This window comes from Tupaia chinensis, unplaced genomic scaffold (genome assembly GCF_000334495.1).
Source record: "Tupaia chinensis unplaced genomic scaffold, TupChi_1.0 Scaffold000115_1, whole genome shotgun sequence".
Classification (NCBI taxonomy): Eukaryota; Metazoa; Chordata; class Mammalia; order Scandentia; family Tupaiidae; genus Tupaia; species Tupaia belangeri.
The window spans coordinates 3858039-3884689 of record NW_006159579.1 but is presented as its reverse complement, the minus strand read 5'-3'; the positions used below and the strand labels follow the sequence as shown (position 1 = coordinate 3884689).

General features: G+C 51.2%; 1 protein-coding gene and 1 long non-coding RNA gene across 2 annotated transcripts in view; one reads left to right on the top strand and one right to left on the bottom strand.

The window, feature by feature from the left end:
* LOC102482900 (uncharacterized) overlaps positions 1-4684 on the top strand; it is a 32500-nt gene extending 27816 nt beyond the window's left edge. The window contains exon 4 of the long non-coding RNA XR_001370059.1: positions 4534-4684. This is a non-coding gene — a long non-coding RNA (uncharacterized LOC102482900). The remainder of the gene's footprint in view (positions 1-4533) is intronic.
* DLGAP4 (DLG associated protein 4) overlaps positions 1-24142 on the bottom strand; it is a 99171-nt gene extending 75029 nt beyond the window's left edge. Inside the window, 8 exon segments of the mRNA XM_014586148.2 lie at positions 4917-5157; positions 5695-5769; positions 8612-8662; positions 10797-10911; positions 13847-14088; positions 16673-16812; positions 16815-17632; positions 24043-24142. Coding sequence (XP_014441634.2) covers positions 4917-5157; positions 5695-5769; positions 8612-8662; positions 10797-10911; positions 13847-14088; positions 16673-16812; positions 16815-17559 — 1609 coding nt within the window. The 5' untranslated portion in view covers positions 17560-17632; positions 24043-24142.
* Between the last annotated feature and the right edge of the window lie 2509 nt (positions 24143-26651).

Sequence of the window (26651 nt, the reverse complement as noted above, 5' to 3'; positions counted from 1 at the left end):
CAGCAGGACCAGTAGATGGCGTAATGGTTACATTGCTGGACTTCCATGCAGTTGACCATAGTTTGAGTTCTGGACCTGGTGCCTTAAAACTTATGCTGAGAGCATGTGTGTGCGTGCCCAAAATTCCAAGAGGAAAATGGAGGAGAAGGGATTGTGGTGTGGCCATCCCCCTTGGAGAGTAATTTCTTGCTTTCTGTCTCTCCAGTGAGCACATGCACCCTATAGCAAAAATCCTCCTGGGTATAAAAAAGGCAAAGAAAGGTGTTCAGGTACCCTAAGGTGGCTGGTCATACTCTCCAATGTTCTCTCTGCAGAAGTGGCCATAAATACGGATGGAAAAGGAAGAGTGTCAAAAGTATGGAGAACAATGAATTAGGGCAGTGATGCCCAACCCTGGGGTCACAGATTGGTTTCTCTAGGAACCAGGTCACACATCAAGAGACACTTTCCTGTACTTACAGCCACTCCCCATTGCTTACATTACCACCTGAGCTCCACCTCCTGTCAGATCAGGGGCAGCGTTACATTCTCACAGGAGTGTGAACCCTACTGTGAATTGCACACTACTTATGAGACTCTAATGCCTGATGATCTGAAGTGGAGCTGGGGTGATGATACTAGCACTGGGGAGAAGCTGCAAATACTTATTTTTGAGTTGTATAACTATTACTATTTCATTACATATTACAATGTAATAATAATTGAAATAAATTGTGCAACAGATGTAATGCACTTGAATTATCCTAAAGCCATCCCCCCACATGGTTCATGAAAAAATTGCTGTCCACGAAACTAGCCCCCGGTACCAAAATGGTTGGTCACTGCTAAATTAGGGGATCAACCCCAGCACTTAATCAAGGAGTGTTTCCTATCCCAGAGTATTTGCCCAACAATTTGCCCAACATTTGCCCAGGACTTCAAAACTGACATGGATCAATAAGTCTCTGAATTCACATCCTCCTCATTTCTGAATAGGAGGGTGAATTGTATTATCCTGTCCCTATTTTCACCAATGTATGCTATGGGTGGGGGGCAAGTTATATGTGTAGAAGGGGTAGATAACTTGTTTTTATTTATTTATTTTTAAAGAATTATTTAACTTTCGGGGCTAGCAATTAGCGTAATGGCTATGTCACTGGACTCCCATGTAGTTGACTGCAGTTCAAGTCCTGGACCCAGTGGCTTAAGCTCACACCAGGTACATGTACATGCATGCCCAAGATCCTGAGAGGAGACTGGAGGAGAAGGGATTGCAGCATGGCCATCTCCCCGGGGGGAGATTTCTCACTTTCTGTCTCTCTGTCTTTCTGGCAAGTGCACACACCCTATAGCAAAAATCTCTCCAAAAAAAAATAATTTTTAAACTTTCTTTCTTTCAATTTGACGAGAGAGAGAGAGAGAGAGAGAGAGAGAGAGAGGGAGAGAAAGTGAGAAAGTAAGCTGCCAGGTCCAGGATTCAAACCGTGGTTGGCCACATGGGAGTCCAGCACCCTTAACCGCCATGCTACCTGCTGGCTCCGATAACTTGTTTCTAGATCATAGGTCAATCAATCAAGAGGGGCCATATTCAGACCTGACACAGATCACGAAAATGAAATCTGTATACCATGATTGGATGAGACTTGAGTGTCAGGGATAAGTGCTTCCTTTTCTTTTCTTTTTTTAACTTGCTAGCTAGAGGGTGTGTGCACTTGCCAGAGAGAAACAGAGAGAGAGAAAGCAGTCCCCATGGGAAATGGTCATGCTACAATTCCTTCTCCTCTATTTCTCCCTTCTTTTGGAATTCTGGGCATGCACACAAATGTGCCCACATGTTTTTCAAGCCAGGAAAACACTTGAACTGCTCAGTTGGCCCTGTGGGATCCAGCCACCTTAACCACCATGACACAGGCTGGCCCAGGGTAAGTTCTTTTTAAAATTACTTATTTGTTTTTAATTTTAATTAATTAGTTTTATTTGACCAGAGAGAGAGAGTGGGAAAGAGAGAGAATGGGAAAGTGAGAGCACAAGTCACCAGGTCCATGGCTCAAACTGTGGTCGGCCATATGGGAGTCCAGCACTTTAACCACTGTGCCACATGCTGGCCCCCAGGGTGTTTTCTATGTGGGAGGGAGATGAATAAATGTGGCCTAAAAAAGGACCGTAATAGACTAAATTATTGACCCTGATTCTTCACCTCGACCTGTACTGAAGTCCTTCACCATATGAATACAGTGTCTTACAGAAAGGTAAGAGGTTACATTTCCACACCTTGTTTTTGAACTCAGTCATATGACTTGCCGACAGGACGTTAGCAGATGTTACACAACAGGGGTCTCACAATGTGCGGGCGTAGTTAGTTAGGATTGCTCTCTTCTGCTATCACCATTCAGGGAACACGCCTTGGCTAGGCCATTCGTCCCAGGGGTACCCTCTGATGCTGGAAAGAGGATGAAAGATGTAGAGAACTGTTCTAGCTGACAAGCTTGACAGCAAGAAGTACATGTTAATTGTTGTATTACACTGACTTTGCAGTAGTTATGCAGCATTATTGTAGTGAAAGCTGACCAATACAGGGACCCAAATGGTTCTTGGTCACATAGCCCATCACCTGTCTTTGTCTATTTGTGAGTCCACTAGTGAGGGGAGGATTTATTTAAAGAGAATTGTTAGCGATGCCGTATGTCTCTCCAGGATGCCCCATGCTGTAGGGATATAGGGGAATATGAGCCTTTACTTGAAGCTCCTATGGCTCCATCCCAGAGTGCCTGGAGGAGCCTGGCAGGACTCTCCTGGATTTGTAGGCCACAGATGTGGGCCTCCACTCCTGTTTTTATTGCAGGATGGATCCCCCAGCAAAAAGATGCTGAGTGGGGAGGACTACCAGGTGGAAAGCTGAGGAGGAATAAGAATAGGTGGGGTGATGGGGGATTGCCCATGCCAAGAAAGAGGGCCTGCAGGTAGGGGCAAGGGCCAGCATCGGTGGGGCAGAGTACCAATGCCAGACAGCACCTGCCCTGGATACCTTCCCCTCCCACCTGGAAGAACCAGAAACAGCCACTGAGAATGAGAGACAGAGAAGACCCAGACCACCCCCCCCACACCCCCAACTGTGGGCTCCCTGGTCCAAGCCAGGCTCTGGCTACAATTGCATGGGTTTTGAGGTGGCTGAAACTGAAGTTGTGAAATCAGACCAGGCTGGAATCTTTTTTTTTTGGCTGAAGTTGGCATTTGCCTTTTTTCTTTTTATTATTTTGTTTAGGTTTTTGCCATAGGGCATGTGCACTTGCTGGGAGAGACAGAGCGATACAGGGAGAAGGAAAGTGAGAAATCATCCCTTGAGGGCATGGCCACCTGCGATCTCTTCTCCTCTCAGGGTTTTAGGTACCCATTCACATGTGCCTGGCATGATTTTCAGCTGCTAGGTCCAGGACTCAAACCACACTTGGCCATATGAGAATTCAGCACCTTAACCACTGCCCTATCTGTTGGCCCCAGACTGGGATGGCTACACCGCAATCTCTTCTCCATTCTCCTCTTGGGCGTGTATGCACATGTGCCCAGCACGAGTTTCAAGCTGCCAGGTCTGGGACACGAACCACGGTGGACAATGTGGGAGTCTAGCACCTTAACTATCATGCCACTTGCTGGCCCTCAGATTGTAATTTTTTTTTTTAATTTAACTTTATTGATTTGTTATAATTTGACAAGAGAGGGACAGAGAGAGAGAGAGAGAGAAAGTGAGAGAGAAAGTGAGAAAGCAAGCTGCCAGGTCCAGGACTCAAATTGCAGTTGGCCATGTGGGAGTCCAGCGCCTTTAACCACCATGCCACCTGCCAGCCCCCAGACTACAATCTTAATACCTGAGGACAAGACTATTCCTTATGATTGGAAAAGCTCAGGAATCTGCCCCAGATATCAGCCAGGGGCAGGGCAGGAAGACCAGAGAGAATCTGAAAGACAACCATGAGACAAAGTAGTTTCTTGCTCTGTTTCTTGTGAAGATCAGTCCACTCAGCCAGTAAGTTGGTTATGTACAGAATATCTATGGGATTTAAGCTCACTTCTCTACAGCAAACAGCACGTGAGTACTTGAAGCGGTTGTTTCTCTTTCTATTACTACAACAGTTGAACCCCAATTGCCTTTGACAGTCAGGAAGCTGAGAGTCAAGTCTGAGATGCAGTTATTCGGGTACTACTTGTTGCGTTCCTACTGTGCACAAAGCCTTGGCTAAACACTTCATATGCACGGTCTGCTTTCATCTCCCCAAGAGCTCCCAGAGATGTGGCTTACGTCCTCAATTTACAGATGAGAAATTGAGGCTCGGGGAGGAAAATGAGCTACTAGAGTAAGCTCTTCTTTGGTCTGATTTTCTATGATTTCATGGTTGGCTCAGAGACACCAGGTCCCATTTTTACTCTGATCATGCATATGCTATCTTCAGAGGATTCAGAACAAGAATCAGGAAGGATTATCTGGATGGTGAATATGAGAGAAAGCCGCTAACTCACTCTCTGGAAAGACTCAGAGCACATCCTACCCTCTCACGGCAGGTTCTGATCCTCCTGCAGGATGGCCTCGCCAAATTAACCTCAGCAGGGTGCTTCAGTAAGCCCTGCCTACCAGCAGATGGATGCCTGAAACCCGAGAGCAGCCAAGTCCCCCACAAGCTCCAGCCTTCTTCAACAACTCCCACCACCACAATGGTGGCATCTGCCTTTATGACCTCAGTTTGAACTCTAGTTCACAAACTGGTGGGAAGCTGAGCTCCACGGCCTCCGCCTCTGTGCTCCCAACCATCCCTTCCCTCCGGTGCTGGCCAGCCCGATGTGGATTCCTCCCTGGCGTGCCCACAGGCTGGCCCACCCGGCATGGTCTCTGGAGCCTTCTTGCAAAAAAAGGCCCCAACCTGCCCTCCCCTCATCATAGTACTCACTTGGAAGTGTGCGACTGTTGCTGAGGCTGCCCGTGCTGGGTGGTGGGGAGAGGGACTGAAGGGAGACACTGTCCTCCTCCTGTGAGCAGCCTGCCTGGATGGCACGCAGGTAGCTGTGGCTGCGGGAGCGGAAGTAGCTGGGCAGCGGCAAGTCAAGTGCCTCTGCCGCTGCCGACTCCGCTTCACTGCAGGCCGACTCGCAGGCTGCCTCGTACTGGTCACTCAGATCCGCCTCACGAACCTGCCCAGGCAAAGGCAGGTGGTCAGGGCCAGTTTGGTCCATCCTGGGATACGGGGTGATGGGCAGTCGGCTCAGCCGAGGGCTGGATAGTCGGTGGGGCCCTCACCTCAGCCCATCCCACCTCCCATCATTCAGGGTATGGAACAGGCAGACAGAGCCATTAGGAAGTAAACGGCCCCGTTCACCGCCCTGGGTATCAACCTCCCCATCTCTACAGTGAGGAGAAATGTGGATTATTCCAGAATGTTAACTAGATTACATCTGGTATGACCACACTGACAGATGCGTGGTAGATTGGATGGTCCCACCTGAATCCAGTATGAAAGAGCTCTACCATCAATTCATAATGTCTGTCCTGAATGTTGGAATGGGGGTGGCGGAAGGTATGCTGGATATTTACCACCTTATGGTCCAATCCGCTCATTTTACAAGCAAAGAAACCAAAGGTCAGTGAGGGGAAGACAGTTGCCGGGGCACCCAATGAGGAAGTGGTGGGGCCAACATTCCAAATACGTATTTAAGGAAGATTGCTCTAACCTGGTGTACAGCATGGATGTTAAGGAGGGGGTCTGGAATGGAGGCAAAGGCCAGAGATGAAGCTGATGCAACAGTCTGGTGAGAGAAGAGAAGATTGAAATGAGGGTAGTAGCCATGAGGACTGGTTAGCGACAGCTGCCACGGGCAGTGTGGGGAATGGTGCACCGTGCTCAAACTCGTCTACGTGGTCCCTAAGTGTCCCTCCAGAGATGACTGTCTAAGATCCTGCAAATCCAGAGCTAGCATAGAAGGGTCTCACCATCCATGAACTCTCCCAGGGTTCTGGGGTGGCCGTCTGACCATGTCGCAGGCCACGTTGGTCACTGAAGACCATGGGAGATAAGCTGAGGAGTCAGCCGACTAAAGGCGGACACCAGTTACCTGCAGGGGAGGGGGCCCAAGGGGGCGAGCGCCATGTGGAGGAAGAGATGGATCTAGTATAAGACCAGCTCTGCCCTCGACCCTGCTGTGACCTTGGGCCATCGCCATCCTCTCTGGGTCAGCTTTTCCTCCTCTCCATGAAATGGAATCGTGAGTGTTCACTCGAGACTAGGAGGTCAAACCATAGGTGGATGATCACCAAATCTGGAGGGCATCTGGAGAGGGCTAAGTCTATGTCATTCCACATGGCAGCCACAAACCACGTGTGGCTCTGTAGTTTAGATGAACTGAGATTAAATCAAGTCCTGTAGTCACACCAGCCACATTTCACTTGTTCAAGAGCCACACTGGACTAGGGGCTGCCTTGTGGGACAACATGGATCAGAGGGCATTTCCATCACTGCAGAAAGTCCCACTGGACAGCACTGATAACTTAAAATGCCAGCCATGTGGCTCACCCAAAATTCATTTCAAGGGAGTATTAAAAAGACAGGGATTTAGTCACCAGAGCTGCAACCTGAAGTGTAACGAGATGACGAGGTCTTGCTCTGGGGTCACACGGTAACAGCACAGCTCTGGAACTAGAGGGCCAGGGTTTCAGTCCTAGTTTATCATGTCTTCTCAACATGAAGAATCTGCCCCATGCCTCAGCTTCCCCACATACAAGATGGGGCTAATTATAGTCCCAAACTCACAGGACTGCTGCCAAGGTTAGATGAGATGATTCCCATCTTGTGCTTGTAACAGCATCCGGGAAAGTAAGCACAGGCCACCCGTGCCTGTTAACACAGGCAGCTCTGTGGAGTGGGGACGATGAACCGGGAAGGAATCACGGCACTCATCAGAGATTTTTCTGTAGCCCATTCTTCAGGAACCAGTACTGAGTAATCCCTTCAAGCCCAGGTGTCCAAGAACAGCAGCTCTCTGAGGCTCTCACCAACACTGGCTTTCTGTCTGCTACTGGGACTCCCAAGCTCCATCTGAGGGTAGGAGGGAGGTCAGCTGTTCTGGGCTGCTGGTATGGGCACACTCCGGAGGACCTACTGTGTGTATTTTGTATTTTAACCCATCACATCCCTACCACGTGTCTGTGGAAGTCAGAGGAGGAAGAGCTTGCCTGGCCTGCTGTGGACTTCCAAAATACCCACTGGGACAATGAGTTCAAGAGGAACTGTGGTATGGGGGAGGGGCACGTATGGCATCTATGGCTGGAAGCAGATGTGGGTTGGGTCCCAGTTCTACCCTGTGGGATGCACAGCCTTGGATAAGCCCTTGTCCACTGTGGCCACAATGAGGGGCTAAGCCCAGAGCACCTTTCCTGCCCCCCTTTCTGGTCTTGGGACCTGGGAAGGAAGAGAGGGCCTTTTCCAGAGATAGGCTAGGTGTTCAGAGAATGAATTTCTGGAAAGTGGAGAAGTCTCTGCATTTATTCCAATATCCCAACATCCTTAAAGGTCTGCTGCAGTGTTCTTTCTAGAGTCAGGGGGCCAGGGGGCTATGGTCTGGAAGTCAATGCCACCAGCTCCCAGCCCTTGACCTGGTCAAATAAAAGTCTTCCCAGGGGGCTGGCAGGTGGCATGGTGGTTAAGGGTGCTGGACTCCCACATGGCCGACCATGGTTCAGATCCTGGACCTGATGGCTTACTTTCTCTCCCACTCTGTTCCTCTCTGGTCAAATTAAAACAAAGTTAAAATAAAATGATTAATTAAAAAAAAAACTTTTTATTTGTGAAATATAACAAAGGAAAACAAAAAACATCCAGATTAGTCAGTCACTATAAACATCTGTACAAACATCATCCAGGTCAAGATAGCCTCAAAGGGGTCAGCAGACAGCATGGACGTTAAGGTGGCTGGGTCCCACATGGCAGACTGCACAGCTGGAATCCTGGACCAGGGAGCTTAAAAAAAAAAAATAAATAAAAACGACCAGATGCTTGTGCACACGTGCTCCAAATCCCGAAGAGAATGGAGAAAGGTCATTGGTGTGGCCATGGTGGGGAAGTGGGGTGGTGATTCCTCACCTTCCCTGTTTTGCTTTCTCCCTGACGAGGAGATACCCTATAGTAAACTTAAAGAAAAAAATCACTCAGAAGATTCTCTTTAGCCCTCCCAATCACTCTTTCCCTCTCTTTGATTAAACTGGAAAATAATAATAATAAATAAAGATAAATAAAAATAATTCTTCAAAATCAAAGTCTCCCTGAGCCTGACCCAGACGTTGGGAGAGGAGAGGAGGGAGCTGGCAGACTTTCAGGGATGCTTCCTATTATGGTGGGATTACTCCTTGCCCGTCCACAGAACCTTGCTTGGTACTTCCTGGTTTTGAGAAGCAGAAACTGAGGCACAGAGAAGTGAAGCAATAGGAGTAAGGAGTGGAGAATCAGAACACCAATGTGAGCCTCAAGCCCATCCTTACTGGAAGAGACTTTCCTGGTCACTCTGCTTGTACCTGCCCAGGTTGGGTACCGGGATCACTCGGGTGCCAGCCCTGGACTCTGGGATTGGGGTGCAAGAGAATGGCAAACATACTGACCTGCTGCTCATGGCCAAACAACTGGGGGATCAGGGAGGCCTGTCCAAAAATCTGCAGGAAAGAGAGGGGAGGGTTATGGAGGACCACAGCGGGGGCTGGGATGGGATTCAGGCTGAGCTGTAAGAGAACTTGAGTTTGGCTGGTCTAACCTCCTCCCCAGACTGGGGCCCAGTTGCTGGGAGGTCTCACTCAGCTTTCTCCAGGGATGGGAGGCTCACTCCTGAGGTTGAGCATCACAGAGGACTTGTAATCTGCCATTAATAAGTCCTTTATCTGGTCCAGCCCCTGGAACCAGGTTGCTCTGCCTGCTGCCAGTCGCCTGGGTGGGCAGCCCAATTGGAAATGCAGATTAGGGACAGAGCCCAGAGGTTCTTTTTAGGCTAAGACACCCTGGATTTCAGCCTGGGTCACTAAAGCTTGTGGAGGTGACAGTGTGGGGAGAAGGGTATCAGAAGACCCTGGACTAGAAAAGAACTGGAGCCAGCGGGGGTGGTAGGTGGGACTTGCTGGGGTCTCCAGTCTAGCCAGTTCCATGAGCAGTTTAGTGTAGCCAGAGAGTAAAGGTGTCCCAGGGCCAGGCAGGGGACGGAGATGAGGTGTAAGAGGGACAGACGGAGAGAAACGTGGAGATAGAGACTCACTAGAGAAATTTGGAGAAAAGCATGAAATAAAACAGAGAGGGAAAAACAGGGAGACAGATGCAGACAGGAAAGCAGAGACAGAGACCAAGGTAGGGTGGGAGAGACAGGGAGGGATGGTGTCCACTCACAAACACCCACTGAGCTTCTGCCCTGTGCCAAGCATTGTGCAAGACACTGGGGACACTCAGGGGACAAGATGGTAAGTCCTTGCTGGAGAACGATCCCAGTCTTAAGAGGGAGATGGGCGTTAATAAGCAGTATGATTCCAGGTAATGATGGTGCCGGGGGCTCCTTTACGCAGCGACCAGGTAAGGCCTCTCAGAGCCAAGACCTGAACCCTGGGGAAGAGCTAGCTCTGCGGAGATCTGAGAGAGGGATGCTCTTGGGAGAAGGAAGAGCAAACATAATGAGTCTTGGTGGGTCCTGTGTGAGGGTAGCAGGGGCAGAGGGTCCCCACGTCTGAAGTTACCCTCCTGAATGTCTGAGGTAGGGTGGAAAGAGGCTTGGCCAGGCCAGGAGTAATGGAGTGGTGAGGAGATGGGGTTGCAAAGATTTCTAGCAAGTCCACAGACCTGGCCGCAGACCTGCACACAGTGGGGTCAAGACCTGGTCCTGCCCTGTCTATACCTACTGCCCCTGCCTACCTGTGCAACTAGCAGCAGGTCTCTGCCCTTTCAGCGGCCCTGCTCCATCCACACCATGGGGGTGCCCTCCAGCTTGACTATTCTCCCTCTGCAAACCTTAACGTGCTGTGCACACGGCAGGGACTGGGGTCTAGGTCTAGGTCTGGGTGGGCTAGCCCCAGAGCCCGCCCAGCTTTGCTTCCTCCAGGCTGTGTGATCTCACCTCTCTGAGCCTCAGTTTATCATCTGTGAGATACAGATAATAAGGCCACCTCGTGGGGTAGCTGTGAGAATTCAAGGACAGACGGCGGACAGTAGCATATAAATTAAAGGTGCAGCAGAGTGCTACGGTGATTCGTGGCAGAGCCGGCTGGGCCCTGGAAGTCCAACTTCCCACTAAGCGGGCAGGCACAGAGGTCCAGAGTAGAGAAGTAACTTGGCTGAGGTCACACAGCAAGATGATGAGAATAACCATAAAGGCAGCTACCCTTTGCCGAACACATTAAGTTCACTATCTCCTTTATTCCTCACATAGAGGAGCTGTCTATCTCTGATAGGACTGACCACCCTTCTGTAGGAGACTGAGGCTCAGGGGTCTTGGGATGGTGCTGTCAGTGACAAGGCTGGGACTTGGGACTTGAACCTAGGTCTCTGGTTCTCTGTCCTCATAGCTCAGTGAGTGGCCTCCTTCCCCAGGATCTCTGCTCAGGCCATGTGTGTTAGTAACTTTCCGGCCACAGGATGGTCAGTAGAGCAGAGAGACACACACAGGCAGCTTCGGGAACAAAGACCAGGCAGAAGCACAGTGAAGACACCTGGGAAGCATTTGGCAGGGGCTGGCCTGGACGCCTGTCCTCCTCTCAGGTGGGAGTCAGGGCTCTCCCAAGCCCGCCGACCTTCTGGCCTGCCTGCCACCCTCACCTGGCTGATGCAGCTGGAGTCATTGAGGCTGTCGCTGACCGGGTTGTAGTCCTCTTCCCAGCTTGGGCACTTGGAGGGCAACAGCATGTCCACTGAATCCAGGCGGTCCAGACTCCTGGGCGGGAAGGGAGGGGGGAGGAACAGATGGGGCTCAGGTCACCTATTGCTCAGTTTGAGAAATTAAGGCCTAGGGTCACCCAGTGACAGAGAAAAATGGAAGTCACTGCCAGCCTGAACAGTGTAGGGGACGATGAGCAGGTGGTTGTCATGCCTGCTTCAGCCACAAGGTGGCAGCACAAGCTTGCATTTGACCGTTTCAAGCCGAAGGGAGGGGGGAGGAACAGATGGGGCTCAGGTCACCTATTGCTCAGTTTGAGAAATTAAGGCCTAGGGTCACCCAGTGACAGAGAAAAATGGAAGTCACTGCCAGCCTGAACAGTGTAGGGGACGATGAGCAGGTGGTTGTCATGCCTGCTTCAGCCACAAGGTGGCAGCACAAGCTTGCATTTGACTGTTTCAAGCCCCAGGCCAGCCCAGGCCAGGCCAGCCCAGGCCAATTCTACAACACTCTTTTCTCTGTGCAAGTCTAGGACAGTTCTGGAAACTGAACAGAGGAGTGGGAAGGCTGAGGGGGAGTTCAAAACCCACAGGCTTGACCTTATGCTAGGGCTGCCCAAAGGGCATCAGTTTTGCTGTGATGTCCAGGTGGCTTCTATCAGGCCCCTGAAGACACACCACTCATCCCCAATGGCCCCAACTCCTTAAGCTCTCTCACGTCTACCTGACCCTGGCCCTCCCCCTGCTCTGGGTATAATGTCCAAGCCTCCAACAATTCAGGTCTAAGACAGGAGGGCCGAGGCTGGAATCCAGCTTCCTCTGCTGAGTGACACTGGGAAGTTGCTGCCCCTTGCTTATGTCTCGGTTTTCTCACCTCTACAGGGAGATGCCCCTGCCTTTCCCAGCGAGGGCTGTGGTGAGAATGCAGTGAGGCAAATTAAAGTGTCCCAAGTCAGGGGTCAGCAGTTAAGGCGCTGGACTTTCACATGGCCGACCGCAGTTGAGTCCTGGATCTGGTGGCTTGCTTTTTCACTTTCTCTCTCTCTGTCTCTGGTAATAACAAAGACAAAAGGTAACAATAATAAATAAAATTAAAGAATTAATTTTTTTGATTGATTGATTTAATTCTATTTGTTGTTGTTATTATTTTTAATCTGACCAGAGAGAGGCAGACAGAGAAAAGGAAAATGAGAAAGCAAACTGCCAGGCCTAGGACTCGAACTGTGGTTGGCCATGTGGGAGTCCAGCACCTCAACCACCATGTCACCTACTGGCTCAATAAAGAATTCTTTTTTTTTTTTAAGAATTATTTTTAATTTAACATTATGTGTTTATTTGTTTTAATTTGACCAGAGAGGGAAGGAGAGAAAGAGAGAGAGAAAGTGAGGAAGCAAGCTGCCAGGTCCAGAACTTGAACCGTGGTCGGCCATGTGGAAGTCCAGAGCCCTTAACCACCACGCCACCTGCCAGCCCAATAAAGAATTCTTAAAAAAAAAGAAAAAAGTGTCCTCGGGCAGGTACAGTGGCCTTGCTGGCTAAGCAAGGAAGAGACCCTACCAGACAGCAGCTGTTACTATTCCTGGGGATTCCCTCTCATTCAAGGCCTGTGAACGAGGCCCAGTCCTGCCCCCACTAACTTCAAGCCCACTGGTCATTCAGAGAATTGTAGGATCTCAGGACTAAAAGAGGTTTTAGAAATCATCCAGTTCAGCTTCTTCAAAGATAAGCAAGCTGAGACAGAGAGAGACAGACCAGGTGGCCGGTGGTGTTCTGAATTCCAGCTGAGAGGCCCTTCCCTGGCTGCTCAGCCAACGAGACTCCTGGCTGTCCCAAGCCCAACGCCCCTGCCTGCGCTGGTGCTGCGTCATCTGACCTGCCCTCTCCCCTACACTCCAGTCTCCCCAGGCTATCTCCTCCACAAAGTCTGGCTCATGGCCCCAGTAGCTCAAGAGCTGGGAATAAGCTTGATTCCTCCAACTCCCAAGTCTTTTATTTAAAAAAAAAATTTTAAGAGATTTTTCCTGTAGGGCGCATGTGCTCACCAGAGAGACAGAAAGTGAGAAATCACCCCCCCCCCCCACCCCGGGGGATGGCCACACCTCAGTCCCTTCTCCTCCATTCTCCTCTCTGGAGTTTGGGCATGCATGCATACATCCCAGGTGTGAGTTTCAAGCTATTGGCTCCAGGACTCAAACCACGGGCAACCATGTGAGAGTCCAGTGTCTTAACCACCATGCCACTAATTGGCCCCACTCCCAAGTCTTAATGCAGCAGGATGAGGCTCAAATGATGGAACTCCTGGTAGGATGTTGGGACAACTAAAGACTGTCTCTGATTTCCTCACCTCCTCAAGCTGGAGCTCACCATAAGGACCAGTTACGGAAGCAAGGGCGGGGCGTGGGTCAGCCTTCCCCAGGCAGTGCTGGGACAAGTGACAGGCTCAGTAGGGCATGTTTTCCTAACCTAGGAGGATCTGCTGGGGCTGTTCCCTGGGAGTGAACTTTACCTGGGGATGCAGCTCCTGGCCCGGACACCCAAGAGTGGTTTCCATCATGGGCGGAGTTTACCAAAGGGTGAGACTCACCTGTGCTCAGGGCTTAGCAGGGGCTGGGGCTCTTAGGTTGCTTCACCAAATAGTGGAGCTCTTCAGGGCCGACTCGTCAGAGTACAGGGTCCTCCTAAGCATGAGGATCTCAGGGATGGCGCTCACCTGAGCGCAGGTTCACCAGCAGGATAGGATCATTACAGGAGGAGGGTTCGACTGGATCTGGGGCCGAGGGGCATGGTCACCTGTGGGCTGGGCACACCCCTGAGAGTCTCTTGGAGGCGAGACTGCCAGGAGCGGAGCTCGCCTGAAGGGGCGGGGCTCCGAGGGGCAGGGCGGGCCCGTGGGCGGGGCTCCCTTAAGCGGTGGTCCTCTCAGGGAGCAGAACTCCTAAGTGGGCAGGGCTTGCGTGGGGGTGGGGGTCTAGGGGGCGGGGCCGCGCGCTCACCTGCGGGGGTTGCTCTGCTCGCCCAGCGACTGCTGCGTGGCCCTCAGGTAGCTCTGGCGCCGCGCCGCGGTCTTGGGTGAGGGCTTGGGACTGCCACCGGACTCGTCGCTGTCCTCGTCGCCCATGGCCTTGATGTAGCTGCCGCTGCGCATGCGTCGGCACGGGATGGGCCCCTCGGCCGCGGTGTCAGCCTCGCGCGGGGACAGCAGCGCGGTGCTCCACTCGCCACCGCCTCCCGGCACCTGGGGATGGGGGCAGGTGGTAAGGTTCAACGGGGTGACGCAGGGTCAGCCCAGCCTCGGGGTCACTGCCTGGAAAACGAGGCGCCCTCACTGCGCACCTGCTACGTTCCCACCAGGATACTCACGCAGTCTCGGGAGATGGCTATGAGCCCATTGGGCAGATGAGAACAGCAGACCTGGGCGGGGTTGCCGAGAGAGGCCCCCCGATCTGGAACCAGACCCTGAGCCTACTTTAGGGATCAGAGGCCTCTGACACATCAGTTTGAAAGTGAGTGTCCAGAGCCAATTGCCATTACCTACCCATCAGGTGGCCAAACCAAGGTAGAGAGAGCAGAGTGCTGCGGTGTCCGCGCGCACGTGTGGGCTGGGGAGGGGTGGTCACACGGTGGAGAAAGGGCTCGGTTTTCTTACCTGAACCTCAGAGAGTGGTGCTCTGCTAAGGCAAGTGAGGTCACAGCTGTGAGGGCAGCCTGGTCCCTTGGTGCCCAATGGTTATGGTGGCAGTGACTAACCCAGGGCACCTCCTCTGCCCTTCTGAGGCCAGGCTCTGGCAGCTGCTCTGGGCAGTGCGCAGTCTACACCCCATGGTCACTTAATCCACACTGTCAGGCACACACAGTGGGTGGACACTGGCAATGAACCCACACTCACATCTTGGTGCTTACATGCACCTCAGCCAGAGCACAGAACATGCCTTGCTGTGTACACACGTCAACATGTATACGGCAAGTACCCTTGGGCACCACACACTTCACCAAGACACACACACAACAGCGGCCCCTCGATCACGGGCCACGCCTCGACCTGTACAGGATGTGTACACGGAGCACGTGTACCCCTCCACGTGCACACGACATGGACACCCAACATACTTCACAGCTACACACCTGCTCACGCTTGCACTAGAAACCACTGCACTACAGACACACCTCTCCACACGGGCCTGCCTGCCTGTGTCCTCACTCCCACACACACAGGGCGCACCCTGGGCCGGGCTGCACACGTCTCCACAGATGCCTGGTCCCTGTGTTCCCATGTATGCGGTGCAGCCACTCTTCATCACGTATGCAAACACACACTCGCGTGATTGGCCGTGTGGGAATCCAGCGCAGCCCACCCCCACCCAGGGCTGCCCAGCCCCAGCCTTCCCATAGTCCCTAGCTGACTGCCCAGCAGTTCAATAGGGCCCGCATTCTCCCTCCCACACCGTTTGCTGCTCTGTCCCCATCTCTCTCACTGTCCCTGGGGAATGTGGCTTGACTTCCCTCTCAGAATGTGTTGCCAACCTACCCACTAACCTTACCTCCTGTCACCCCAAACAGGCAGCACAAGTGTCAGGGCCCGCAGGACGGTTCTCTTCTGATGTTTCAGAGCCTTTTCACATGTTCAGACAAAACTACACCATTTTGAGAGAGCCAGGTCACATTTACACAACACAGCGCCCTCCCTAATGTTTCTAAACCTAGGAAGTGGATTGAGAGCTACAAAAGCCTAAATATATAAAATACTGCCTAGATTCCAAGGTCCTACTGAAATAAAATAGCCTACTTTCTCCAATTTCAGTGTCTCTGGAACTGTATATAGAATGGTAAGAGCTCAGGGTTTGTCATACTGTGAAGTTCACCTGGTTCAAAATGCATCTACTGTGGGCTCCTGAGTGGTGGCCAGGCCTGTGCTTGCACGCCTCCTAGGATGAGAGGCTCGCTACTCACAGGAGCAGCCCCTTCCATCTGGAATCTGCTTCCTGTGACTTCCACCCACGCCTGGGCTCTGCCTCTGGAAGCCACCAGATCATGGCCACATGCCCTGCCCTGCCTGGGAGTCTCTGCTGGAGTCCCTGCTTGCTGCAGGGTGGGGAGTGGGGAGCGGGAGGGGCAGCAGTGGCAGGAATATCTCTGAGCAGCTGTGGCTTTCAAGCAGGGTGGCCTTGATGCATAGTAAGCATCTCAGTTAAGTGTTAGCACTGGAAGAAGAAAGCATTCCCCTGCTGGGCTGGGGCCTCCTGGGCTCTTGCAGCTTCTATCTCATTCTACCAAGGGTGACAGGACTGTCTGTTCCTCCTTCCCAGTATCTTGATGATAGGAACTGTGTCTTACTGATCTCTGTATAGCCCTGTTCACTTACTTGTCCATGTGTCCATCTGGCTCTTCCTCTCTCACACTTCCTGAGCACTTCTTCCATACCAGACCCTGTCCTGGGCCTTGAGGACACATGGCTGCATTGGATGTGGTCCCCACCCATCTGATGGGGGTGGCAGGCAGGAGGCTGGCCATCAGAATACCCATGCAGTTCTCCTGCGAGGTGGTGGGATGGCCCCACTTTCAGATTTATATCCCACAGGGCAGGGAGATGGTGAGTCTGTACCCAGGGCTGGGCTCAGAAGGGCCCTAATCACTATCTGCTGCAATCATGACCTGTGGGAGGATTCCCCTCCTTAGTGGCCACCTCCAGTCACCAGTTTCATAGCTGAGCGACAGTCGCAGAGTGGAGTGCCTTTCCAAGTGACTCTCCGGTACAGCTAGGCCTCAAAACTGGTGCCGCCCCCACAACCCTCAATCCACCCTTGACCCTGGCAGAGACCCACCTGCAGGTAATGGTAGGCGAGACCCTGGTGGCAGGATTTGGACTTTAGCAGGCTCTTGTCCAAGGTGGCTGAAGTCTTCTGGCAGACCTCGTGGGCATGGCTGAGGGTCAGAGTAGACCAGGAGCCCCGTTTGACGTACTGATGGTGTTATAGGCGTGCATGAAGTAGCGTGGCTGGCTGCGTTCCGCCTGGCGGCCAAGAGTCATCAGCCCGGAGGCTGGGCCGCTGCTGCGGAAGGCGCCACCCTCCCCGTCCAAGTTGTCATCGGAGCTCCACCAGCCCGAGATGTTGGAGCGGCTGCGCCGCTTGGGTTCCCCGGCTTTGGCCCGCTCCTTGCTTTTGGCCTTCCGGCCCTTGCCGTCCTCCATGCCACCTTTCTTGCTGCCATTGCCACCGATCTTGCCCGCTGTGCCCTCCAGAGAGGGTGCCTTGGTGAAGAAGAGCCTCTGGACTGAGTGTACCAGATGGCGGATGCGGCCAGGGCTCTCACCACGGGCCTTGGCCTCACCACGGGGAAACTGGAGGGTGCTGAAGCCATCGCGGTGGATGGGCAGCTGCTTCTCAAACTGGTCCAGGAGGTTGGCAGGCAGCCGGTTGATCTTGGTGGCCTGGGCATGGCTGGGGAAGGGACTCTCCTCTGGCACCTCAAAGTGGGAGTTGTAGTGGATGCGGGGGAAGGTGCTGCTGGGTGGCGGCAGCTGGTTGTTGAGCGGGAAGAGCCCATCCCCTGGTAGGGCGTTCTGCCCAGGGAAGCGGGCCTCGCGGGCAAAGGCCTCTGTGGGCGATAACAGGTAAGGGTTGCGGTCAGGCCCTGTGAACAGGGGCTCATGTGGCGGGTCTAGGCTGTCAGAGAGGTGGCGGGGGCGGCTGTCACCGAGGCCTTTCATGATCCCGGCCCGAGGGGCAGGGGCCGTTGCCCTAGTGGGGCGCCCGGGTTGCTCCTCCCGGGCGGCAGTTATCCTGGGGAGACAAGACAGAGAGGGATCAGCTAGTTAGTTGGGTTTGAAGAGGACAGGGTGCCATGAAGGTAGGAGGATCTCTGGCATCAGTGAGTCTGTCCCTTATAGGGCCCAGAACAAGAGTCCAAATGGAGGCCCATGTGCTCTATGCGTGAATAAAAGCTACAGCTCAGGGGCCAGCAGGTGGCATGGTGGTTGAGGCACTGGATTCCCACGTGGCTGACCATAAGTCCTGGACCTGGGACTCACTTTTCCTTTTTCTCTCTCTCTCTGGTCAAATTAAAAATAAAATAAAATAAAATAAAATAATTCTCTTTCCAAAAAAGTTATCATTCAAGCTAGCCAACTGTGAGGCAAACAAAATAGTTTTGCAGTTGGCCATTTGGGATCCAGCTTCTTTAACCACTAGGCCACAGGGCTGACCCCTATTTTCCTCTTTTTTAAAAAAGGAATTATTATAGTCATTCTAGAGGGTGTAAAGTGGTATCATATGGTGGTTTTAGTTTGCATTTCCCAGATGCCTAATAATGCTGAACATTTTTTCATGTTCTTATTGGCCATTTGTCTATCTTCTTTGGAGAAATGTCTATTTAAATCCTTTGCCCATTTTAGAATTAGGATGTTACTTATTTTGTTTTAGGAGTTCTTTATATAGTTTACATATTAAACCCTTACCAGATAATATGGTTTACAAATATTTTCTCCCATCCTACAGGTTTTTGATAGTGGTTTTTTTTTTTTTTCCCTTTTCCAAAATTGGTCACTTACACTTTTGGTCCTCATTCTCATGGATGGCCTCCCCTCCCCCAGCATCTCTGTCCTTTTAGCACAAAGAAAATGAGCCCTGGTTCCCATAACCTTCCTGAGGGAAGAGGCTGGTTCTTCTCATCTGGGCACAGAAGAATGAGAAAGGCTCTGGAAATGGATGTAGAGTGTATGCTATGGTGGCCACCAGGGTTCCTCTGTGGGAGGCACTCATGCCTCTGGTTGCCAGGAGAACCCGCTGCTGACAGTTCACAGACAAGTTCTCGCTATGGGTTGCTCTCAGCCAAAGGGAGATGCCTCAGCTCAGGTCAAACTCCCTGCCCAGAGGCAGCCTGTGTGGAGTAACTGGCTGATGTGGGGTACAGAGGGACCTCGCCCCATCCCTAAAGGTCCATTCAAGATCCCCAGGGAATGAGCTGAGACCTTTGTTGTGACTGGTGAGGTTCAGCTCCTCCCTCTGCCCAATCCTAAACCCTTCACCTTCTGCAGGTGTTCCTAAGAGACTCCCCAAGGAAATTCTGTATGCAAACCAGTCTGTTCCCTGGGGAACTTAACAAGAAAACAGAACTGGAGTCTACCCTTTTCCTCCTCACTGTGACATCTTTCTCGTGAGTCTCAGTTTCCTCTTCAGAACATGGGGAGGGGGACCCTTACTTTCTAAGACTATGATGAGGACTTAGACTATGACTCTCACACTTAGGTGCTCAATAAATATCACTGCTCCCCTCCTCACCTCGCTATATTGTGATTCTTGGGGATAGGCCAGAACTTCCAAGTTAGGGGTGCTGCATGGCAGGATGGAAAGTGCTGCAGTTGGATTCAAATCCTAACTCTGCTAGATACTGGCTCTGACCTGGGATTGGCCCCTTGCCCTCTCTGGTTCCTCTGAGTGAGGATGGTCTGAGCGTCTGGCCACACTGACTCCCTCTGAGCTCCCTTGGTCAGGGTTCCTGGCTCCCTGGACACCAGTCCCTCAACCATCCAACATCTGGGGCAGCCAGAGCCTCACCTTAGGGAGGTCTTAAAATAGGCAGGGAGAAGCAGCTGGCTGCCTTTGTCAATGAGCTATACTTAGGCTCATCCGGGTGTCCATAATTACCTCTCATTAATATAAGCCTCATTGCCCTCATGGAAACGTGGAGGAGCCAGCGAAGCTGCTGCCTCCCTGGTAGCGCTCCCTGCTTCATGGTGCCTCTGCGTCTGCGGCCGCCACCCCCACCTGCTACAGAGCAGAATCTCCCAGCCCTGCCCTGCCCTGCCCTGCCCCTCCTTACTGCAGAGCCAGAGTTGGCCTGTGCGCACAGACGACCTAATTAGGGACAAGGCCAGGAACAGAATCTAGCGTGGCTCTTCCTGAAGCAAAAATCACCTGAATGCATCATTTCTCAAATTCAGAACCTTCTGTGGCTCCCTCTTCCTCCCTCCTCAGTCCAAACTCTTTGGTATGGCAATCAAGACCCTTGCTGATCCAACCCCAAGCCCCTTTTGAGATGTTGCCAATCCTACTTCTTTCCTTCATAGCCCTTTGCTTTAACCAGTTCCCCACTCATATCTGCTCTATTTGCTGCTACTAGAAAGGCTAGCTCTAGCTATGGTTGCATTAACCGAGGTAGTCTAAATGAAGAGAGGGAATGCTGGACCCTGTCAGATGGCACAGTGGTTACATCACTGGACTCTCACATGGCTGACCACTGTTCAAGTCCTGGACCCGATGACTTGAAAAATCACACTGGGTGTATGTGTTGTGTGCCCAAGATCCCAAGAGGAGAATGGAGGAGAAGGGGTTGTAGCATGGCCATCCTCCCACAAGGAGGTGATTATTCACTTTCCCTCTCTCTGTCCATCTCTCTCTGGCAAAGTGCACATACCTTGGGCAAAAACCTCTTTAAAAAATGAAAGTGCTGGCCCCTGTCAGTAAGGGAGAGACAGAATGGGGCATGAGAGGTGAATCGAGTGATGAAGGACTAGAAATGAAGTGGGGTGGAATGGCCCAACATTCTGGGGGTGTTCACAGCCGTCTGTGAGACCCAGCCACTGCCTTGGATGGGGGGGCACTATGGGGCCTGTCTGGCCTTGGTGTTGCGTGGGCTGGGGCTGGAGGTGAGAAAGGCAGGCTGAGAGGAACTGTGGCTTTGTCCCAGGGTAGCCCTCTTCTTCCCCTCCCATACCATGTGGCACTTCTGCTCCTTCTCTTGAGGGTTTCTCCTCCTCTGACCTCTAATTGCATGAGGAACTGGGTACCCTTTGCTACTCTCTACACTCGCTCCCTGCTGACTTCATTCTGACGTTGGCTTTAAACACCACCTATGTCTGACACCTCCTCAATGTACATCTTCCGTCCGGCCTCCCTCTCAAACAGCAGAGTCATATTTAACTGTCTCCTTGACATTTCACCCTACTGCCTGATAGGTCTGGGAACGAACACCTGACCCCCTCACCCTGACCTGCTCTTCCCATGGTCACAACAACACTGTCTTGTCTGCTTAGGTCGGGAAGCCAGGCCGCATCCTTGACTCTCTCTAAGCCCACATCCCATTCAGCAGCCAATACAGATGCTCCTTGACCAACAACGGGGTTACATCCCAGTAAACCCAAGGTAAGTTGAAAAAACTGTAAACTGGAAATGCATTTAATACACTTAACTACTGAGCGCCCCAGCTGCACCTGGCATACCTGAAACATGCCCAGTACACTTACATCAGCCTACATTGGGCAAAATCATCTAACACAAAACCCATTTTATAATCAAAATCAAAATTCAAAATTCAAAGTTTCTACCGACTGTACATCATTTTTGCACCATTGTAAAGTCAAGAAATTTTAAGTTAAACTATTGTAAGTCAGGAACCACCTGTACTTCAAAAACAACTCGACCTGGCTGGTCCCATAGCATGGTGGGTTAAGTCTGGCATAGAAAGCTGGATCCCACCTGGTCCACTGCTGTTCAAATCCTGGCCCCAGTGGCTTAGGGACATGTTGAGTGTGTATACATGCATGCCCAAGGGATGAAGAGGTAGAAAACAGGAGATTGTGGCATGGTCATGTCCCATTGGGGGTGCTTTCTCTCTCTCTGGTAAGCACATGCACCCACTGGCAGGGAAAAGGGCAAGCATGTGTGTGCGTGCACACACACCCCCATCTATCTTTAATGTATCCCCAGAGTTCTACAGCTTGTCACTACTTCCATAGCCAGGTCCCCTTGCCTTACCTGCAAGCCCCTTGTAGCTATGTCCCTGGGATGTATGTCTAAATAACAAAAATGGGGTACATCTTTGTCACTGCTGTGTCACTACTACCAAGCCCAGAGCTTGGACACAGGGGGTGCCTGTAAAGATTGTGTTAAATTGGGCTCGGCAGGTGGTGTGGTGATGAAGGGCACTGGACTCCTACATGGCTGATTGTGGTTCGAGTCCCGGATCTGGGGGCCTGTTTTCTCACTTTCTCTCTCTCTCTCTCTCTCTCGCTCTGTCTGACTCTGGTCAGATTAAAATAAGCAAAGTTAAATAAAATAATTATTTGGAAAAAAAAGAGATTGTGTTAAATAAGATGGTGGTGGAAGGTCTTAGGGATGCTAAGACATGATGCAGAGAGATCAGCAGGTCCATGATGGTAAGTTTTTGCTCAGGCTAATCACAGTGATCCCTTGTTGAGTGCTTACTACCTATCAGGCACTTCACATACATGAGCTCAGTGAATGCTCACTACATGTCTTCCTAGTGGGAATGATGAGTCCACCATGGCAACCAGTCTCCAAGATGCACCCCCATGAGCCCCACCTCCTGGTACTCATGGCCTTATGTACATCCCTCTCCCCAACATGAGCAGGGTTGATATTGTGGAAGGACGTGGCTTTGGTTTTGCTCTGTTGGAGAAGTAAGTCACCATGTTGTGAAGACACTCAAGCAGCACTGAGGAGAAGGCCATGTGGGAGGAACAGAGACCAGCCAGCAATAACTTGCCAGCCATGTGGGTGAACCACCTTGGAAGTGGATCCTCTAGCTCCAGTTAGGGCTTCAAATGGCTGTAGTCCCAGGTGACAGTTGACTGCAACCACACAAGATACCCTAGGCCACCCAGAGTGGACGTCCCTGGATTCTTGACCCTCAAAAACCGAGATAACATGCATATATTATTTGAAGCTGCTGCCAAATATTGGGGCGATGCATTATGCAGAAGGAGATCACTAATTACACCCACGTTAGAGGAGACAAAGTAGCTTGGATGGCCAAAGTCACCCGTTGTAGCCCCACAGCCAGCAGAGGGGAGCTGTGTATGAATCTGAGTCTGTCTTTCTGTTTCTTTCTTTCATTTTTTCCACGAATGAAAAGGAGAGAGAGAAGCAGGCACCCCAAACTGAGTCTTGATGCCACGATCCACCCCCAGCTTTGACTAGCTCCAGATCAAAGGCACACTTGTGCCTGGTGTGTCAGTGAGGTCTCCGATGTGAACTCAGAACTGTCTCATGTGGTCAGCATTGTAGTGTCACATTTTGCCACCATATCGCTGTCTAGCTTCCCGAGTCAGTTTCTCTAATTTTTTTAAAAAAGAATTATTTTATTTAACTTTATTTATTTATTTTTAATTTGACCAGAGAAGGTCAGTGAGAGAGAAAGAGAAGGAACTTGAGAAAGCAAGCCATGAGCTCTGGAAATCAAACGGTGGTTGGTTATGTGGGAGTCCAGCACCCCTAGCCATCATGCCACCTGCTGGTCCCTAGTTTTTCTACTTTTTAAAAATTTTTTTCATGATAGAGCATGTATGTACATATGAGAGAGAAAGGAAAGCAGGCTAGCCCATGGCATGATGGTTAGGGTGGCTGGCTCCCACATGGCCAATTACACAATTTGGTCCTGGACCCAGCAACTTGAAAACCATGCTAGGCATGGATGCTCAGAAGGGAGAGAAGGAGGAGAAAGGATTGCAACGTGGCCTTTTCTCACGGTGAGTGGTTTCTCCCTTTCTCTACCTCTCTCCAGGGAGCACACTGCCTTCTGGCAAATTAAAAAAAAAAAAAAAGAGTGAGGGGCCAGTAGGTGGCATGGTGGTTAAGGATGCTGCACTCCCACATGGCTGACTGCGGTTCAAGTCCTGGACCTGCTGGCTTGCTTTCTCACTTTGCCTTCCTCTCTCACTCGCTGGCTCTGTCCCTCTCAGTCAAATAAAAATAAAAATAAAAAATAAATAAAGTTAAATAAAATAATTAGAAAAAGAGAGAGAGAAAAGAGTATCCTCAAAAGGGTCTCATTGCACTGCAATTCCCTTTCCCAGCCCCCAGCTTAACAGAATCTTGGACGCGTGCACATTCGCACCCAGGATCTTTTCAGATCAACCTGGGGATCCAAACCCGTGGCTGGCCACCCAGACTCCAGCACTGCATTACAGTACGTGCTATAGACTGTGCCACCTAAGCAAGGCCTGAGTCTAAAATCACCCTCCAGTGGGGATGACCACACCACAAGTTGTAATCCCTTTTCCTCCATTCTCCTCTTGGGAGTTTGGGCACGTATGCACATGCGCCCAGTGTGTTTTTCAAGCTGCAGGATCCAGGACACAACTGTGCAGCCAGTCACGTGGGATCCAGTCACCTTAACCTCCATGCCACCTGCTGCCCCTGAGTCTTGAACCCATGTTCCATGGCCCACTCACCAGGCTGAGATTCCAGGATCCTTTTCAACTAAGACAGCTCCATTCTTCCGTAGTTTTCAAGGTCTGGAGGGGCTCCAGCCTAAGTCCGTGTCCATACTAACTGTGGGAAAAGCACAGCATTCAGGCAAAGTTGCAGCACCGGATCTATGATGGTGGCCAGCAGGAGGCTGATGAAGAAATCCACAAATGTGGAGTGAAAAACTTCCTGAACCACCCAGGCTGAGGAAGTTAATTTATGACTTGGCAAGGGGTTACTGTTCCTGACAACCTTCCATGTAACAACAGGGCCTTCAGAATCAAAATCAACGTCCCAGCAGAGCACCCATTCAAACCACCTAAGACCACATTTAAAACAAAGATCTGTCACCCAAACGTCAATGAGAGGGGGGCAGGTCAGTCCACTAGTAATTAGTGTTAAAAACTGCAACCAAGACAACCAAGTAACCCAGCCCCTCCTAGCACTGGGGGAACGACCCCCAGTGGAGCACCCTCTCTGGGCTCACACGGCTGAAGAATACTCTAAGGACTGTAAACAATTCTGTAAGAACTCTGAAGAGTTTAAAAAGAAATGTGGAAAAACAAGAAGTGTGAGCAGAGACCCAAGTGGTGCATTCAGACACCCCGCAAAGCAGGACTCTGAAAATGGATGTGTGTCACAGCCTGCTGTTTGCTGTGAGTTATTATTATTATTTTTTTAAGTTTTCTTAATCAAAAGTGGTAACTTGTAAAGAAAGGATTAAACATTTAAGATGTTCTAAAATAAAAAAGAGAATAGAAAAATGGAAAGTGTGACAGTGAACTGGGTGTTTGGTCAACAGGATGGAAGGCAATGGCTGCTTGGGATGTAGGGCCCGCACCGTCTGCACCTGGGCCCCCTCCTCCCCCAGGGAGCTGCTTAAAGCATAATTCCTGGCCCGTCTGGAGAGTGAGCACTGAACCCAGCACCAGGCTGTGGGTGCTGGAGCTCCTTAGGGGTGAGAGGCACAGAGCTGGGGATCTCAACCGGGCTGCTCCATGACCATGCCCATGGAGCTTGCCCGGCTTCAGCCAAGACTTTGACTCAGCACTCACCTTTGTGCGGTAGCCATGGAAAAGGCAGGAGGAAGTACAGACTTAAGAACCGTAGGCTCCTGGGTCCTCAGAACACAGGGCCAGAGAGGCAGAGCCACAGTGTCATCCTATCCTTCAAAACCTGGATGGAATCGCTTCACCCAGTTCCCATAAATTGCTTTGAGGTCTGCCCTCCTTCTCAAGCAAGACTCCAGCCTCCTCACCCTGACTGTACCACCCCTGGCCTCCTAGCTATTTCTCCAGCACCCCAGCTTTTTTGCTGCCACAGGCCTTTAAACACTGCCCCCACCACTGATCATTCTCCTCCTCACTCTCACAGGTCTGGTTGCTTCTGCTGATTCGAGCCTCAGTTCAGCCATTGCCTTCTTGGAGGCTTTCCTTGACCCCTGAGCCCATGAGGTTTCTCTATCCCACCCTTCTTTTTTCTATGATTGTTGCTATAGGGTGCGTGTGCTTGCCAGACAGAGACAGACAGAGAGACAGAAAGCTAGAAATCACCCCCAGGGGGGATGGCCACACCGCAATCCCTTCTCCTCCATTCTCCTCTCGGGATCTTGGGCACCCATGCACATGTGCCCGGTGTGAGTTTTAAGTAGCCAGGTCTGGGACTTGAACCACAGTTCACTACATGGCAGTTCAGTAACCATGACACCATCTGCTCGTCCCCCAGCCTTCTTCTCAATGCTCTATTGATTTCCTTGGGAACAGGCCCCAGGATCTCCAAATCCCTCACTTGGTTCCTTGTATACCTGATTAATGTCTTCACACCCTGTGGACTGAGACGGGAGGATTCAAAGCACAGAGTCGGCACATAGTAGGCACACAATAAAAAGTTGTGACACAAGGAGGTCGTCAGACAGAGCCTCAAAGGGAGGGGAGTGGGAGGGCTTGGAGCTGCCCAATGGGAGAGAAGGGGGTTGATTGTTGGTTCCCATACCTCTTTCCTTCTTTTTTTTAGAATTATTTATTTTAATTTTATTTATTATTATTATTTTAGAATTTGCTATAGAGCACTTGCACTCACCAAAGAGAGACAGAAAGAGAGAAAGCTGCTAAGTGTGGGATTTGAACTACAGAAGGCCATGTGGGAGTCCAGCGCCCCAACCACACCACCTACTTGCCATAATATCTTTCTTACTTCTCCATGCCTGGGTCCTACGCTGGCTGGTCTGGTGTTTCTGTTTTCCAGAATCTTCCTGAAAACACTATCCCTAGCTTCTTGCCCTACTTACTATCCTTGAAGCTCAGAGGAGACACACCCCTGCTCTAGAAGTCTTCCCTAACCTTGCAAGAGGGGAGGAAGGTTTCCTCTGGGCTCTCCCATGCTGGAGGGCACAGACAGCCCCGAATGTTCCTCTGACATGGCACAGAGCTGGCACTCTAAATGTGGACTCATGAAGAGGGGTCATACTTCCTGGCTGGCCTGTGTTCCCCCTGGGGACCTGGAATCCTTGATGGTTGATGCTATTTCATCCTCACGGTCCAGAGGATAGCCTGTTTGCTCGCCTCAGTGTGAAGGACCTAGGGACACAAGGCAG